The sequence below is a fragment of the Tupaia chinensis genome, unplaced genomic scaffold (assembly GCF_000334495.1).
Source record: "Tupaia chinensis unplaced genomic scaffold, TupChi_1.0 Scaffold000515_1, whole genome shotgun sequence".
NCBI classification, from domain to species: domain Eukaryota; kingdom Metazoa; phylum Chordata; class Mammalia; order Scandentia; family Tupaiidae; genus Tupaia; species Tupaia belangeri.
The window spans coordinates 7847795-7866666 of NW_006160028.1; the positions used below are offsets into that span (position 1 = coordinate 7847795).

An 18872-nucleotide genomic window follows, 5' to 3' on the forward strand; every position below is an offset into this window, starting at 1 on the left:
CTGCTCTATGGCTTCTGGCACACCCTCTTTCCTAAGTCCTTTGGCCTCTTTCCTAAGCTTGCCCCTTTCTGTTTCCAGTCCTAGCCTTCTCCTTTAAGAGCATTCCTGTCAAAGGCATACCTGGACATATGTTTCAAGTGGTTTGTTTTGCTAATTACTTATAAATGATGTATGGTAAAATTTAAATGCTAATTCCCTTCTTCGATTCAGTTAGTGAATTCAAGGAATGTACATTTTTACATAGTCTATTTTTTAGTGTATTACAGACCTTTGTTCCATAGGAAAAGAAGAAACTGAGTTTCTAATATATTTAGCAGTGTATTAGGTTTGTTCACATACATTATTTCATTAACATAAAAATAGAATTTTACTGTTTGTAAACCCAGATTAGTAGATAGATACAGCAGACTTTTTTTTTTTTTTTTTGTCTTTTGAACTAGAATGACTGCCAATGAGCCAGGGAAACCCATGGACCTGCTGGGCTGTTATATCACATTCACAGCTCTTTGAAAACCACTTTTGAAATGAGGGCTGCTAAAAATGGTGACAGATGGTCTTTGCCCCATTCTAGAGAACAAAATAATGTGTAATTCTTTTTAAAGAATTACTAATTTAATTTAACTTATTATTATTAATTTGCTATAGGGCATATACATTTACCAGAGAGAGAGAGAGGAAGAAAGAAAGCAAGCCACCAGGTCTGGGACCAGAACCACGGTCAGCCATGTGGGAATCCACTCCCCAGATCACCGTGCCACCTGCTAGCCCCAAGTGTATGATACTTAACAGAAAGCAGGTAGCTTTTTTTTTTTTTTTTTTTTTTTTTTAATCTACAGAGAATTACCTTAGATGTGATTATGTTTATTTACTTTGTGTTTTGTTTGTTTAGTTTTTTGGCCTAAGGATCTTAATCTTTTTTTGTGTCATGGACCATTTCAACAATATGGTGAAACATTATGGAATCACTTTTTGGAATAGTGTTTATATATGTAAAAAAATAAAGTACATACATAAAGAAAATCAATTACACTGACATACAGTTATAAAAATATTTTTAAGTGTGTAATTTAACACTATATGTGTGCTTTTATTTTTAAAAACATTATTTATGTAGCTCCACCTTAAAAATTGACCAGAGAGAGACAATGAGAGAAAAAGTGAAAGTGAGGAAGCAAGCTACCAGGTCCAGCACTCGAACCACAGCCAGCCATGTGGGAGTCCAGTGGTAAACCACCGTGCCACTTGTTGGCTCCACTGTATATGTTTTTATTAACATAGTAAATAATGTTTTTATTACTATATATCAATGGTCTTATAACTATAATAAATTTCAAATGATCATGGGTTTAAACAATATTTTGACATTTTTGTAACAAGTATAACATGATATGAAAATATCCATGATTTCTGTTGGTGAAAACATCTATTTTTCTACTAAGTCTTCTGCTACTATTGTGGTTTCTGTTCTTTTTCAAAAAATTATTTATTTTAATTTTATTTATTCATTTATTTTAATTTGACCAGAGAGAGAGGGAAAGTGAGACTGGGAGCCACCAGGTTTGGGACTCGAGCAGTGGTCTGCCATGTGGGAGTGTCCAGTGCCCTAACCACCATGCCACCAGCTGGTCCCCTGGTTTATGTTCTTAATTGAAAGAAACAATGAATTCATCAAAGGTTCGTTGAAATAAAGATAGAATTTTTTTGGTTCAAATTTATAGACTCCCTAAATTCTATTATAGACCCCGCTTTAGAGATGTAAGTTCAGTAACTTGCTGTAGGAAGAGCACAATCTAAGCATAGGGCTTACCCACTGTATCCTTTTTTCTCTACCTTTCGATCCTGTCAGGATCCTGGGCATGAATATATGCCTAGTGTCTTGCCAATGGGGTGAAGACTCGATCCCTGGGATCCAGCCTCTTCTGCTGCAGTGCCTAATGCCTAGTGGCTGTGATATCAGTCTACTCACGGTCTCTTATGGCAGAATGTAGTAGAGTAGAATGGCTCAATGATCAGAACTGGTACAAGTGTCTCTTCTATCTTTTTTTTTCCAATTTTACCAGAGGGCATGTATACTCACTGGAGGGGGAGAAAGAAAGAGAAAGAAAAAGGATCCCTCCACCCATGGAGAATGGTCACACCACAGTCCTCCCCTCTACTTCCTCCTTTCCAGAGTTTGGGTGTGTATGCACATGTGCCTCATATATTTTTCAAGCCACTGGGTCCATGACTTGAATTGCACAGTTGGCCATGTGAGATCCAACTGCCTTAACCACTATGCCACAGGTTGACTCCCCTTCTCTGGTTTTTAGGATAATCCGTTTCCTGAAATAGTCTACTGTGTGGCCAGGTCCAAGTATAAACTTTATTTTACTCGAGCGGCTAACCCAGGGTCGGGCACAGAGTAAGTTCCCAATCAATGCTTATTTAACAAGGGTTTCTCTGAAGAAATTACAAGGAAGGGATCAAGTTCAAAGATAAGATCTTAAATGTAGCAATTTACAGGCCTCAAATATTGAAGAATAATATTAAACTCTAGTTTAAAAATAATCTGTTGAGTTGGCTCTATAACAGACATTGAGTGCTATGTGAGGGAGCCCAGTCCTTCATGGTTCACCGCAGTTTGAATCTCAGCCCTGGTGGCTTGAAAAGCAAACTATCAGGCACGTATGTGTCTGTGGGTGTTCCAAATTCTGATGGGCTGGAGAAGTGGAGGAGAAACGATTACAGTATGACCACGCTCTATTGGGTGTGCTTTCTTGTCTAGCAAACACACCTGCCCTCTGGCAAACCTAATCTTTCAATGTGGATAATGTGAAATTCACCTTTACATTTAGAAGTTCTCAAAGCAGGTGTTCTTCTGACTCATTCTGCAGAGTATGGGGATATGTATGGGCTAGTTGCATAAAGTGTAGTAATCCTGTATTAGAAAGTTAGAATGCAAAATCTTGAAATAATCTTATACCTAGCATTGTCTCCCACTTTAGAATGCAAGAATCTAGGTAGAATTTGCCACCAGTAACTTGTCTCCATCTAGGAAGGGAGTCCACAAACATTTTTGGAAAGTGCCAGATGGTAAATATTTAGGCTTGGTAAGTCATATTGTTACCACTACTCAGCTTTGCTGCTGTAGCACAAAAGCATCCATGGACAATACATGAATGAGGATGGCTGTATTCCAATAAAACTTCAATTACAAAGTCAGTGGGCCATCTTTGGCCTGCTAGCTGCAGTTTGCTGACTCCTGATCTAGGAGATCTGCAGGTTCTTTTGACTTAGCCATATCCTCCCTCAGGCTTCAAAAGCCATTACTCGGGAGTATTATCACTTCACTGTTGTCTTCAGAAAAGCCTGAATACACAGCAGATGACATGAGTAATGAATGCCAGAAGTATTAGGTGTTCTATAACCTTGGTGTCTTCAGAGGTTGCATCGTAGAGCAGGTCAAAAATCTCAAATATGAAGTATGCTTGTTCACTCAGCTTCAGAACTGGTATGCCAGTAGAAAAATGCTGAGTATAGGAGGGTCCTTTTCGCCAAAATGGCGCCGAAAGCGAAGAAGGAAGCTCCTGCCCCTCCCAAAGCTGAAGCTAAAGCGAAGGCTTTGAAGGCAAGGAAGGCAGTGCTGAAAGGCGTCCACAGCCACAAAAAAAAGAAGATCCGTACATCACCCACCTTCCGGAGACCCAAGACACTCAGGCTGCGGAGGCTGCCTAAATATCCTCGGAGGAGCACCCTCAGGAGAAACAAACTTGACCACTATGCTATCATCAAGTTCCCCCTGACAACCGAGTCTGCCATGAAGAAGATAGAGGACAACAACACACTTGTGTTCATCGTGGATGTCAAGGCTGACAAGCACCAGGTCACACAGGCTGGGAAGAAGCTCTGTGACATTGATGTGGCCAAGGTCAACACTCTAATCAGGCCTAACGGAGAGAAGAAGGCATCTGTGCGACCGGCTCCCGATTACGATGCTCTGGATGTTGCCAACAAAATTGGGTTCATCTAAAGCAAGTCCAACTGGCTAATTCTAAATACACATTTTTTCCACCATAAAAAAAAAAAAGAAAAATGCTGAGTATAGACTTTTACTGAAGAAGATAATGTAGGCCCACTTTTACTGAAGAAGATAATGGGGAGAAGCAAGAACAAAATGCAAAGGAAAAATCTATATGCCCTCTTTTGTTTATAGTTCTCAGTAGTAACCAGTCAAGTCTGAATTAGATTTTTGAAATTTGGATAAGTATATGTGATTGCAACTTGCTGCTGTTTAGTTCATTATGGTGTAGGAAGCAGTGCTCACTTTCTCTTTAGCTTGGAGTACTTGCTAAATACTAGCAATGAGGAAGCAGAATAGAGGGGATTCATAGAGGGGGTTAAATGGGAGTCTCTAAAACTTCTTATAGGAGCCTTTTGTCTTTAAGGGACAAGAATATGCATGCCAGCACATAGATTTTTATCTCCTTCAGGACGTTCACATTGTGAAAACACTTGACTAGATCTCCCCTTAGTATCTATTCACTGCTATCCCATCCCCTCCACAAACTCACATTTTCCATTTATTCTCTAGCAGTCATTTATCCAAGCAGCCATCTATTAGATCATTGAAGAACAAGGCAAGCAGTGTGTGCTGTGAGGTGAGTCAGCAGAGATGGAGCCAGATTTTGTGAATCCGAGTAAAAACCACAGGCACAGACATGACATTCTATATTTTGAGAGGAGTTTAGAGACGCTAATGCACTTAGTAGGCAGGGTGGTGGTGGTGGTGGGTAGGGTGGGCATTTATGTTCATAGTTAGAATCAGGGCTCAAATGGAGAATTGTAGTGACCAAGCTGTCTTTAAAACTATCTGACTAAATAGCAGCAGTGATGGAAAGGTCAGGCCTTGCAAATTAATGCTGCATTCTGCCTGTCAACCCCCTCATCTCTCTTTTATTATAGCTGTTTTGATAAAGGAGAATAAAACACTAAGGAAACAAAGTTTTGGCTCAGCCTAGGAGGGCTTATGAGGGAGGTTCTGCATTCTGGCTCCAACAGCTTTTCATTATGACTCATCCCTGCTTAATTAGTGTGGGTGCTGTGGGTGGATGCCAGGATCCATTTGGCATTAGGAAATCTACCCCATTTTGACCTTCTACTGTATTGGCTCTGAGAAGGTGCCATCATTTCCCAAACCTATCGCTCTTTGGAAAACAGAGATTAAAGCAGCCTGTATGTACACACACATACACACACACACACACACACACACACACACACATATATAGATATACTCACATATACGTACAAATATATGTGTATGTATGTGTACATATATATGTGTATGTGTGTATATATATAATTTTTTTTTGGAGAGGTTTTTTGCTATAGGGCGTGTACGCTCGCCAGACAGACAGAAAGAGACAGAGAGACAGAAAGCGAGAAATCACCCCCCAAGGGGGATGGTCATGCTGCAATCCCTTCTCCTTTATTCTCCTCTTGGGATCCTGGGCACGCACGCACACGCGCCCGGCGTGAGTTTTAAGCCACTGGGTCCAGGACGCGAACTGTGGTCGACTGCGTGGGAGGCCAGCGACATAGCCATTACGCTAACTGCTGGTTCCCATATAATCTTTAAAAATTAAAAAAAATTTTGTGTGTGCTTGCTGGAGAGACAGAGACTGAGAGAGGGAAGGTGAGAAATCACCCCCTAAGGGGGGTCAGTCATGTTGCAATCCCTTCTCCATTCTCCTCCTGGGATTTTGGGGATGCACACAAACACACCTGGTGTGATTTTCAAGTTGGAGGTCCAGGACTCACACTGTGATTGGCCATGTGGGAGTCCTACACCTTATCCACCATGCCACCTGCTGACCCCATATGTATATTTTTAACTCTCTTGAATGTAGATATTTAAAGCCACCTTTTTCAGGGCCATCACTGAACCTTTACTTGAATGGTGTTGATTGATTACAAGAATGAGGTTATCGTAAATGGAGAGTCTGAGGAGTATTATTCCCCACTGCTGGAGGTGTTCCAATGTTTAATGTTGCGAAGGCGGTATGGATAGAGGGGATGAATGGCACAGTGAGATGCTCTGCAAGACTAACACATATGGAAGGGTGCTGGGCACGTGCATGTCCATGATCCTGGGCTGGCTAGGGTGGAGTATGGACCCTATTGAGTGTTCTATTTGTCTCTCACTCATCGAGGAGATAAATAAATGTGCTTTTCAAAAAAGAAATAGTGTGATTTTAGGTACAGTTAAATTTGAGTATAATGAATTGAAAACACGATATTACAGTGTACCTAACCATCCTCAGTATGTCCTCATCCTCTCATGTACTTTCTTTTTCAAGCTCAGCGCAAGATTTCCTGAGGGAGCTAGAGATACATCCCATAGACATAATGGGCCATTGCCAAGGGAGGCAGGCAGCCCTGCGTCCTTCCCAGAGTTCCCTTTTATTCTGCTTTAGGTCTTTTGCTTATTCTGAAATAGGTGCCCTTAGACCTCCTTTGATTTGTTAATTTTTGTTTCTTTCAGGTCTTATGCTGTAGGAAGTTGAGTCACTATGCACACATCATGTCCTCACTCCTTAAAGTTTCTTTGTGTTCCAGGCTAGTCTCTGATCTATAAATGCCTAACTAAGCTTATCATTTCTAACAACTCCTAATAAATCCCCCCCTCAAAGGGTATTTGCTTTGGGGTATTGTAGTTCCTGCTGATGAGGCAATGTGGGGAAAGAGCCCCATTCCCTTGACTCTACCTGTCCTAGATCAATTCATAGAGCATGGAAATTCCCATAGCTGCTGAAATAGTAGTTGAGGACACTTGAGCAGTCAGGGTCATTAGGAGGGACCCACTATCAAGAGGACATGTGCTTGAGTATGCTGCTTGGGCAATCTGAGTTGTGACACCAGATATGTTAGGTTGAGAAATATGCAATCTGTTTCTCCCTGTCGCAGCAAAGTGAGAAAACAAGCTGAGCACAAGGTTTACTGAGGGAGATAGAGGTGCATTCCACAGATGGAACAGGCCGGGGCCCAGGGAGGTGAGCAGCCCACATCTTTTCCTAGTAGTAGTATTCTGGCCTTTCTGTGTACTTTCTCGGTAGCAAAGTTGTTGTGTCTAGGCAGCCATCTATTGGCTCATTAGAGAAACTTTTTCCATTGTTTTAAGCACAAATGGAATTATTTTATATGCTTTAGTGATTGATAATAGTATACATGAGAAAATAAGGGGATAGTCCAAGAGAGCCAATGGGAAATGAAAACCACTTGAGAGCCCTGTAATGTCAAAATTTAACAGTTAGTGGTAGATGTAGAGGAAAGCAGAAGATTAGTCTCTTTATAATTTCTAAATTGGGGTTCAATTAATGGAATGTCTGTGACCATGGTGTGTTTCATTTCCTGAGGAAGTGGATAAGATGAAGTATTTTATATTGAAACCCAAAAAGTGTTAGATATGCTCTGAATTCAGCAGATCTTAAGACCTCAGTTTAAAACCTAACATAAAAGATAATGTAGGGCCAGCCCTGGCAACATAGGTAAGGGAGCCGGATTCTACATCGCCGACCGTGGTTCAAATCCTGGCCCCAGGAGCTTGAAAAACATGCTAGGTCTCGGTGTGTGTGCATGAGTGCCCAAAATCTTGACAGGGAGACATGGAGGAGAAGGGAGTGTGGTATGCTCACGTCCCTTTGGGGGGTACTTTCTCCTTTTTTTTTTCTCTGTCTAGTGAGCATACATGCCCTTGGCAGTTTAAAAAAAAAGATAATATAGGGCCAGCCAGATAATGTGGTGGTTAAGGTGCTGGATCCCACATGGTTGACTCCACTGTTTGAATCCCAGACCAGGTGACTTGAACAACGCCAGGTGTGTGTGTGTGCATCCCCAAAATCCTGGAAGGAAAATAGAGGAGGGAGGGTTTTGTTGAGGTCATGTCTTCTGGGACATGCTTTCTCACTTTCACTCTCTCTCTGTCTCTCTCTAGAGCACATGCACCCTATAGCACACTAAAAAAACAAAAACAAAAACCTTCCAGAGACCATGTACTCTGGCCAGTGAGAAACAGAGAGAGAAAGAGAACGCATCTCCCAATGGGCTGTGGTCATTCGCCTTCTCCTCCACTTCTTTATCCTGTCAGGATTTTGGGCACATGTGCACTTGCACCCAGCATGTGTTTCAAGCTGCCAGGCCAGGATTTGAATCACTGTCAACCATTTGAGATCAGGCTCCCTTAACCACTAGGCTATCGGGCCAGCCCAGTACTTAGGCTTTGATATGTAATATCAGAAGAGGAAAAAGTCTCATTGTACTCTGCTTCTCTGTGATACTGATTAGACATCATTGATTTTACTTTTGGGATCGCAGTTTAAGTGGCAGATAGACACACTGCAAGTTTTAAAGAGGTTGAAGGATGGTGAGGGAATCTTTTATTTCCTTATTATTTTATTTATTCTTGGTAGAAAGTGTGTGTGCATACGTAAGAGACAGGGAGAAAGAGAAAAGCACTCTCAATAGCATCTGGTCACTGTGGTCCCTTCCCTCCAGCTTGTCGGAATCCTGGGCAGGTGTGGCACATCTGGTGTGTTTGGGACTGACTGGACTGGGTGTCCGAACCCATGGCTGGCTTCTGGGACTGACTGAAGCTGAGTATGTTACCAACTGCGCTTCTGAGGCTGGGCCTAGCGAGGGCATCTTGAACAGTTGTGGGCAATGTTTATCTGTGAAAGGCCGAGACTTCAGGAACACGATTATTGTATCTCCATGTATCAGAAGGGTCTGCTTTAGACGGGGTGTATATCTTTACGTTCTTCCCCAAGGGATGTACCAGTCCTAGTGGGTCAAAACTACCCATATAAACAGGCAGGTTTCATTCACTTGAAAAAGAATACCTTTTTTTAAAAAAGTTAATTGACCAGAGAGAGGTACTGACTTTTGACAAGGTTTTGCCATGGTGGGATCCTCTGCCCTAGCCTCCCGGATAACCAGGACTATAGGCACATACTGCTGTGCCCGGCCTGCCTAGCATGAGCCAGGAATCGAAGGACCTCTCATGTGACCTGATCTCAAAATAGCAGTGTCTTAGCAGCGTGTGCCACCATGACTGTGCCAAGAATAACTTCATGTAGTTCTTATACTGACATAATGTTAGCCCGTTTATGAACTAATTTTTCTGAAGCCTGAGACCATTGATAATACTTTTAGATAAAATCACCTATTATTATTTTTGATACTAATGATAATTTTCAGCTTTGAAACACTAAGCTATATTCCCTTTCCCGTTTACTTGTTTATAAAAATATGTTTTTGTCCATTTCTAATCTTCTTGTCCTTTTTTTTTTTTTTTTTTTTTTTTGAGAGGTTTTTGCTATAGGGCACGTGCATTCACCAGATAGACAGAGACAGAAACTGAAAAATCACCACCAAGGGGGGATGGCCACGCTGCAATCCCTTCTCCTCCATTTTCCTCTCAGGATCTTGGGCACGCATGCACACGTTCCCGGTGTGAGTTTAAGCCACTGGGTCCGGGACTCGAACTGCGGTCGACTACATGGGAGTCCAGCGACATAGCCATTACACCAACTGCTGGTCCCCCTTGACTTTTCTTGTGCTCCATTTCTCAAAGATCCAGTACTAACTCAGACTCCTCTATCATTAAATTCTTTTAACAGGTGATTGCACGCAACATTTTCTAAGATTTTTTTTAAATCAAAGGCTACAGTGCAACTGAAGGTTTATGGGGCTGGACAGGAAGGGTGGTGAAATCTTACTCAAAATTTCATACTAAACTTAGTTGTAAATTGGCACTTTTAATTGTAAATATACACGTACTACCACAGATGCTAGATTGTTACAGTCTTGTCTCTGAAATAAATTGAAAAGCATTTCTACACATTCTGCCTCATCCTAAATGTTTTCTGCAACTCAGTGATGTCTCTAAAGAAAACCTCTTATTGAATGTCTTGCTGTGCAAAAATGCAGTGCCTTCTGAAGTAACCCAGTCCCTTTTCAGATAACTCTCATTTCTGGAAAGGTGTCAGTATATTTAGTTAAAATTGTCTCTACATCTTCTAACCAGTGACCCATTAACTGTTATCTGGACTTCCATAGAATTCATCTCTGCTCTGCCAACCTCAGAGGCATTCAAACATTTAGAGATACTCGTCTGTGGAGTACCTTCTTATATAGTGTGGCATCGCATTTCCTTAGTAGCCTAGCTGGCTGAATTTGATTTCTAGCTTGACCTCTTGCTAACTGTGTGACCTTATCTTTTGTACCTCACTTTCCTTATCTGTCAGGTAAGTGACAAAAATAATATATCTTTATCAAAGGCTTATGAGCACTAAAAGAGGGTTTTTTCCCATACATTATTTGTTTTTTTTTAATTTTCAAAGGATACATGCACTTGCCAAAGAGAAAGAAAGAGAATACCCCTACCTCCCCATGGGGCATGGTCACGTTGCAATTATTTCTCTGTTCCTCTGACTTGTTAAAATTCTGGGCATACACACACACATACACACACACACACACCTGTTACGTTTTTCAAGCTGCCAGGGTCGGGATTTGAGTTGTGGTCAGCCATGTAGGATCCAGCTCCCTTAACCAATGACTATAGAGCCAACCTAAGAGAGATGATGATGATGATGATGATGATGATGATGATGATTATGTGTTTCCTCTGATTGAGAGAAAAAAAAAAAGAAGGAGAGGTAGCCAACATCAACGGATTGTTCCTGCCACAATCTGCCTGGATCATGGGCACACACACATTCTTGACTTGCTGTGGGAGGCCCCAGGTGTCAGCATTGGATTTCTCCCATGGGTCCAGTTGCATTACCATTGAACCACCACTTGGACTTCCCGAGAGTTTTAATATTTTTAATGTTTTTTTATTTTATTTTGTTTATTTTTTAAATTTTTTTTTTTTGTAGAGATTTTCGCTATATGGCGCGTGTGCTCGCCAGACAGACAGAAAGAGACAGAGAGATAGAAAGCAAGAAATCACCCCCCAGGGGGGATGGTCACGCCGCAATCCCTTCTCCTCCATTCTCCTCTCGGGATCTTGGGCACGCATGCACACGCGCCCAGCGTGAAATTTAGCAAGTGGGTCCGGGACGCGAACTGCAGTCGACTACATGGGAGTCCAGTGAGATAGCCATTAAGCTAACTGCTGGTTCCCATATTTTTAAAGTTTTTGACACATAGGTGTTATATAAGTGCTCACTGTTAGTAGTTATAATGTTTCTTCATCAAGCTAGATTCTGGAATCTAGACTTCTTGCTAGAACAGTGACTCCTTTTTTCTCTTCTTTATTCATGACATAGCACATGAGTACATGAGTGAGAGAGAGAGAGGGAAATATCTTTCAGAGGGTCTGGTCACGCCATCATTCCCTTCCTTGTCTTCCAACCTGTTGGATCTTGGACCGTTGCACACGTGTCTGGCATGTACCAGGGTGACTGGACTAGGGACTTGAACTTTGGTCACCATGGTGGATCTGGCTTCTCTCTTTTTTTTTTTCTTTTTTTTGAGAGGATTTTGCTATAGGGCGTGTTTGCTCGCCAGAAAGAGAGACAGAAAGAAAGAAATCACCCCCCAGGGGGGATGGCCACGCCGCAATCCCTTTTCCTCCATTCCCCTCTTGGGATCTTGGGCACGCACGCACACGCGCCCAGCGTGAGTTTTAAGCCACCGGGTCCGGGATGAGAACCGCAGTCGACTACGTGGGAGTCCAGCGACATAGCCATTACACTAACTGCTGGTCCCTGGGGGATCTGGCTTCTCTTGAGCAGTGCATTACCACTGTGCCATGGTGCTGGCTCTACAACAGTGATTTTTAAAAAAAAAAATTTGCCAGAGGACATGAGCACTTGCCAGAGAAAGAGAAACAGGGAGAAAAAGAAAGCACTCCATAATAGGCTGTGGTCACACCTGAATCACTTTTCCTTGTCTCCATCCTGTCAGAATTTCGGACAGTTGCACATGTAGCTGCTGTATGTTTCAAGCCGCTGGGGCCAGGATTTGAAGCACATTGCCAGCCATCTCAGATCCAGCTGTCTTAACCACCTGGCCATGGGGCTGGCCTCTTCAGTCTTTTTATCCTGGAACAATCTCTCAGCCTTTCATTGTTTTTCATGACTTACATTTTTTGGAGAATATAGACTTGTTGTAGAAGAATAGGCTTGTTGTTAATTGGAGTTTGTTTCTTCATAAATCGATACAAGTTACACATTTGGCAGATAATATGCTCTTAAGTGGCTCTCCTCAGGAGGCATTATTGATGATTTTGCTTTTGGCTTTTTTTTTTTTTTAGAGAGAGATTTTTGCTGTAGGCGTGTGTAGAAAGCGAGAAATCCCCTCCCAGGTGGGAGGTCCAAGCCGGTCACCTCTCTTCCATTCTTTTTTTTTTTTTTTTTGAGAGGTTTTTGCTATAGGGTGCATGAGCTCGCCAGAAAGACAGAGAGAGACAGAGAGATAGAAATCACCCCCAGGCAGTGATGGTCATGCCACAATCCCTTCTCCTTTTGGGATCTTGGGCATGCATGCACATGCGCCCAGCGTGAGTTTAAGCCACCGGGTCCAGGACTTGAACCGTGGTCGACTACATGGGAGTCCAGCAACATAGCCATTACGCCAATTGCTGGTCCCTCTTCCATTCTTCACTCAGGATTCTGGGTACACATGTGCACGTACCTGGCGTTAGTTTCAAGCTGCCCAGCCCAGGACTTGAACTGCAGTTGACTATGTGAGAGTCCAGTGACATAATCATTATGCCATCTGCTGGTCCCACTGAGGGGTTTTCTACTCTCAAGGTAGATCTTTTCCTTTTGCAATTAATACATAATCTATGGAGAGATACTTGAAAACTGTGTAAACATCCTGTTCTTCAGCAAACTTTCACCTAATGGCTTTAGAATCCTAAAGAGCATTTTATATTATAGCATTTAAAACATTTTTTAGTTTGCTATAGGGCATGTGTGCTCACTAGAGAAAGAGAGAGAGAGAAAAGAAAAAGGGAAAGTGAGAAATCATTCCAGCAGGGTGATGGCCATGCTGCAGTCCCTTCTCTCTTCTCTTGGGACTTCGGGCACACACTAACGTGTGCCCATTGTAACTTTTCTTTCTTTCTTTCTTTCTTTTTTAGAGAGATTTTTGCTGTAAGGCATGTACTCTCACTGGACGGATAGTGAGAAATCACCCCCTCTTCTTTGTTGGCCATTCCCAATGAGTAATGACCAGGCCTCAGTCTCTCTTCTCCAGTCTCCTCTCAGGATTTTTGGCATACACACACGTGCCTGGCAAGAGTTTTAAACTGCCAGGTTTGGGACTTGAACCACAGTCTGCTATGTGGGAGTCCAATGACATAACCATTACACCATCTGCTAGTCTCCTTAATGTGATTTTTTTTCAAGCTGCCAAGTCCAGGACTCAAATCATGTGGTCAGTCCTGTGGGATTCAGTCACCTTAACCACTGTGCCACCTGGCTGGCTGTCATAAAATTTTTTAAAAAAAGAATTATTTTATTTTATTTTATTATTTACCTTGCTATAGTCATGAGAGAGAGAGAGAGAGAGAGAGAGAGAGAGAGAAAGAGAGAAAACAAGCTGCCAGGCCTAGGACTTGAACAGTAATCAGACATGTGGGAGTTCTGTGCCTAACCACCACACCACCTGGCCCTGTCATAAACACTTTGAAGAATGTGGTTTCTGGGACCAGCAGCTGGTGTATTGGTTACATCACTGGACTCCCACATAGTTGACTACGGTTCATGTCCTGGACCCGGTGGCTTAAAAAACTTATGCCAGGGGATCAGCAGTTAGCGTAATGGCTATGTCACTGAACTCCCATGTAGCTGATCGCGGTTCAAGCTCCAGACCAGACAGCTTAAACTCACGCCGGGCGAGTGTGCGTGTGTGCCCAAGATCCCAAGAGGAGAATGGAGGGGAAGGGATTGAGGCGTGGCCATCCCCCCTGGGGCGTGATTTCTCACTTTCTGTCTCTCTGTCTCTTTCTTGTCTTTCTGGCGAGCACATGCACCCTATAGCAAAAAAGAAAAAACCTCTACAGAACAAAAACAAAAACTTATGCCGGGCAGACGTGCATGTATGCCTAAAATCCCGAGAGAAGAAGGGATTTCAACGTGACCATTTCCCCTGGGGTTGATTTCTTGCTTTCTCTCTGTCTCTCTGGTGAGTGCACATGCCCTTTAGCAAAATATCTCTCTCTCAAAAAAAAAAAAATATGATTGGCTTTGACTGAAGACTCCTTGAGAAAATAGTTTGTACTTTATTTTAACAATTTTATCTATTTTTTCCACTGAGGCATTTTATTTGCATGTGTGTATTACATCCCTAGGAAGAGAATCCCAGGTTTTCCCTCCTGCATGTTTCCATCTTCTTCATGGCCCATGATGCTGGCTGAGGTTGTCAGTGCGATGAAACCAAATTGAGGGGATGGGAGCAGATTATTCTGCCTTTCTCTTGATCTTTGAGTACATCAAATCTGGGGCCGAATCGCTCCACACCTGTTTAACCTGCCAGTGAGGTTCACAGCAGTTCTTACAGCTCTGTGGGCATCGATGATTTCAAGTTCACTATGTGACCATCTTCATCATCACAGTCAGAAACCGGACAAGGACTCTGGAGCACGGCCTAGTGAGAGCCTGGCGTTGGCCTCTCTTTCCAGCATTGTTGGTGCTCTTGAGAGCATTAGCCGGGACATTCATGCGCACCATTACGGTGGTGTGGGAAAATGGTGGGACGAGCTTAATTTTATTTTTTTTATTGATAGAGGGTAATTGTATATATTTATGGAGTATACAGGTGTATACAGATGTTTTAATGTATATTTACATTGTAGAATGATTGAATTGAGCTGATAAGTCAGTTTTTTTTTTTTTTTTTTTTGGAGAGCGTTTTAGTATGGTGTGCTCGCCTTAAAGACTCAGAGAGACAGAGAGACAGAAAGTGAGAAATTGCCCCCCAGGGGGGATGGCCATGCCGCAATCCCTTCTCCTCCATCCTCCTCTCAGTTTCTTGGGCACGCACGCATATGCACCCCGGCGCGAGTTTAAGCCACCCGGTCTAGGACTTGAACCGCGGTGAACTACATGGGAGTCCAGCAACACAGCCATTATGCCAACTGCTGGTACCCCCCCCTTTTTTTTTTTTTTTGTAGTGAAAACATTTAAAATTTACCCTTCTAGACATGTGGAAATATATAATGCTTTATAATTTAGTATAGTCATCATTCTGTGTAATAGATCACTAAAGCTGAGTCCTCCTGTCTAACTGAAATTTTATACCCTTTGACCAACATTACCCTTTCCCACCCTTCCTTTCCTTCCAATAATTCTACTCTCCACTCCTATGAGTGACGTTCTGTTTTAAGAGATTTTTGCTATAGGGCTCGTGCACTTGCCAGAGAGAAAGAGACAGAGACATTGAGACAGGGAGAAATCACTCCCTCTGTGGGGGTGACCCTGCTGCAGTCCCTTCTCCTCCATTCTCCTTTTGGGATCTTGGGCACACATGCGCTCGGTGTGAGGTTAAAACTGCTAGGACTGGGACTCGAACCGCCGTCAACTACGTGGGGGTCCAGCAGTGTAACCATTATGCTATCTGCTAGTCCCCTAAGTTTGACTTTTTTTACATTCCAAGTGTAAGTGAGATCACGAAGTATTTCTCTTCCTGTGCCTGGTGTATTTCACTTAGCCTAGTGTCTTCCAGGTTCAGTTTGTACTTTACGAATTATGTTATAGTACCTGTACACAGTGAGTACTCTTATTATTGGTTTGGCTGACACCAAATTGCTGGTTGTATTTCTTTTTTTTTTTTTTTCCTCTTTTTCTCTCTCTTGAATTTGCTAGAGGGCATATGTATTCACTGGGGTGGGGGCGGGGATGGGGGAAAACACAACAAAGTACCCCCTCCCCCCATAGGGCATAGTGATGCTACAGTGCCTTCTCCTCCATTTGCATGCACACATTTGTGCCTGGTGTGATTTTCAAATTGTTGGGTCCGGATGCAAACCACACAGTTGGCCATTGGGGATCCAGACACCTTAATTACCAAGCCACAGGCTGGCCCTTCTGATGATATTTTTCATAGCAGATTTTGTTTTCCTACCCTGAGAAGAATCAAACAATATAGAGCAGCGTCCTGTGGTATGCACATTAGAAACTAGTCACTGATCGGACTGAGGAAACAGTAGGCCGCTCAGACCAGTGAGATAAGAGTAAGACCTCTGGATATTTTGAAAAAAATAGTGGAGAAAAGCTCTGGTCAGTGGGGCCAGCAGGTGGCATAATGGTTACATCGCTGGACTCCCACATGGCTGACCATGGGTCGAGTCCCAGACTTGGCAGCTTGAAACTCACACCAGGTGCGTGTGCGTGCACGCCCAAGATCTCGAGAGGAGAATGGAGGAGAAGGGGTTATGAAATGGCCATCCCCCAGAGGGTGATTTCTCACTTACTGTTTCTCTGTCTCTTCCGGCTACCGCATGTACCCTACAGCAAAAATCTCTCTTAAAACAAAAACAAAAACTCTGATCACTATCACTATGAACTTTGTGTTAAATGTATAGCATCCTTCTTCCATTTTAATTAGCATTTGTGAGGAAGGTAAGTTTCTGGGTGGTGCTCATCTTTATTTTATATGACCTTTTTTTCATGTCAGCCTAATACTTAGCCTGACTCATGGGGTGTCAACTTTAGTCTAAGAATTAGGCCAGGTTTCTTGTAGACCTTGTCACAGTGCCACTGGAATTTAGCTGGAGGAGAGAAAGTGAGATACACAACTGTAATTGTTTAGATGAAAATCTCCTTCAGAAGATCTTCTTAGGGACTGTCAGGCAGGATGGCCATTCTGTCTGGCCTTTGCCACTTCTGCTCTGCGAGTTTTGCACTGACCACATTGTAGGCAGAGATGACAGTTGATCATAGAGGTTCCCGTCTTTAATTTCTGGCTGATGCTTAAAATTTCATCATGATCAAGAACTCGATTTATTTACACAAATTATATTAGTCAAGAAAAATGCAGATATCCCTGTGCAGAGTTGGAGAGGTCAGTATCTGAACATGGAATATTGACTATTCAAAACTTTTTTTGATAGTCGCAAGAGCGTTCTACTAAATGAGACATTAAAAAATAAATTTTCCTTTGTGGGCAAATAGAAGCCCAGTTTTTGTTTTTTTTTTAAGAATTATTTTATTTAACTTTATTTATTATTTTTATTTCAATATTTCTAGAGAGAGACACACAGAGAGAGATGCGGGGGCAGGGGGAGAGAGAGAGACAGAGAGAGAGAGAGAGAGAAGAAAGTAAGAAAGCAAGCCTTCAGGTCCAGGACTTGACCCATTTTTTTTTTAAATGAGAGAGAGAGAGAGAAACATGGGATTTTTTTTTTTTTTTAAGAATTATCCTTTTAATTGTATTTATCATTACTATTTTTTATATTTCCCATAGGGCATGTGTACCCACCAGAGTAAGACAGAGAGAGAGAGAAAGTGAGAAGGCAAGCTGTCAGGTCTGGGACTTGAATTGCAGTCAGCAGTTCGAGTGCCCTAACCACCATGCTACCCGCTGGCCCTGAAGGTGGTTTTTTTTTGTTTTTGTTTTTTTTTGTTTTTTGTTTTTTGAGAGGTTTTTGCTGTAGGGCATATGTGCTCTCCAAAAAGAGACAGAGAGACAGAAAACGAGAAATCACTCCCCCCAGGGGGGATGGCTCTGCCGCAATCCCTTCTCCTCCATTCTCCTCTCGGGCACGCATGCACATGCGCCTGGTGTAAATTTAAGCCACCGGGTCCAGGACTCGAACCGCAGTCTACTATACGGGAGTCTAGTGACATAGCTATTATACCAACTGCTGGTCCCAAAGGTGAGTATTTTTAACAGGGTCTCGCTGTTGTGATTCTTTGCCCCAGCCTCCCAGTTAGCAGGATTACCGGCCTGTGCTGCCATACCCAGTCTGTTCACTTTGGGCTAGGATTGAACCCGGGTTTCATGGGTAGCCCGCCACCATCTGTGTCCCTGTGCCTGAGCCTTGGTGGACTTTTAATAGGTGGGGACTCCAACTAAGTCTGAGATGCTAAGGCCCTGAAAGAGGGTGAGGAAATGAGTACTGAAAAAGGAATGGAAGGGATCAGCAAGCGGCATAATGGGTATGTTACTGGACTCCCACGTCACATCCCAAACCTGGCAACTTTAAAACTCACGCCGGGCATGTGTTTGTGTGTGCGTGTCCATGTGTGCATGAGCATGAGCGTGCCCAAAATCCTGAGAGGAGAGTGGAGGAGAAGAGATTGTGGCCATCCTCTGTGTGGGGAGGGGGTGATTTCTCACTTTCTGTCTCTCTGTCTCTGTTTCTCTGGCGAGTGTACACACCCTATAATAAAAATCTCTCTCAAAAAAAAAAAAAAAAGGGAAAGGACATTTAAAAAGATACACTATGTGGAGCTGTCACGTGGTGTGGTGGTTAAGGGCTCTGGACTCCCACAGAGCCAACTGTGGTTTGAGTCCTGGACCTGGTGGCTTGCCTTCTCACTTTCCCTCTCTTTCTCTCTCACTCTCACTCTGTCCGTCTCTGGTCAAAATTGAAAATAAATAAAGTAAATAAATAAAGTTAAAATAAAAATAATGCTTAAAAAAAAGATACTCTATGCTGGGGTTGGCCCCACAGTGCTGTACATAAAGAACTGGATCCCACACTACCATTCGAGGTTTGAGTCCCAGCCTTGGTGGTTTGAAAAACATGCTGGGTGCATGTACATACATGCCCTAAATCTTGATAATATGGAGAAATGGAAAGTCCTTATCTCTCGGACTTTGTTAAAAAAAAAAAAAAGAGGGACAAGCAGTTGGCATAATGGCTATGTCGCTGG

At 42.7% G+C, this 18872-nt stretch overlaps 2 protein-coding genes across 3 annotated transcripts in view; both read left to right on the top strand.

The window, feature by feature from the left end:
- The window catches only part of PCYT1A (phosphate cytidylyltransferase 1A, choline), a 61758-nt gene that overhangs the window by 6123 nt on the left and 36763 nt on the right, over positions 1-18872 (top strand). The window lies entirely within an intron of this gene.
- Positions 3496-4069, top strand: LOC102480317 (60S ribosomal protein L23a). Its single transcript, XM_006156792.3, has one exon. It carries the CDS (start codon positions 3539-3541, stop codon positions 4007-4009), a length of 471 nt encoding a protein of 156 aa, XP_006156854.1. The 5' UTR covers positions 3496-3538; the 3' UTR covers positions 4010-4069.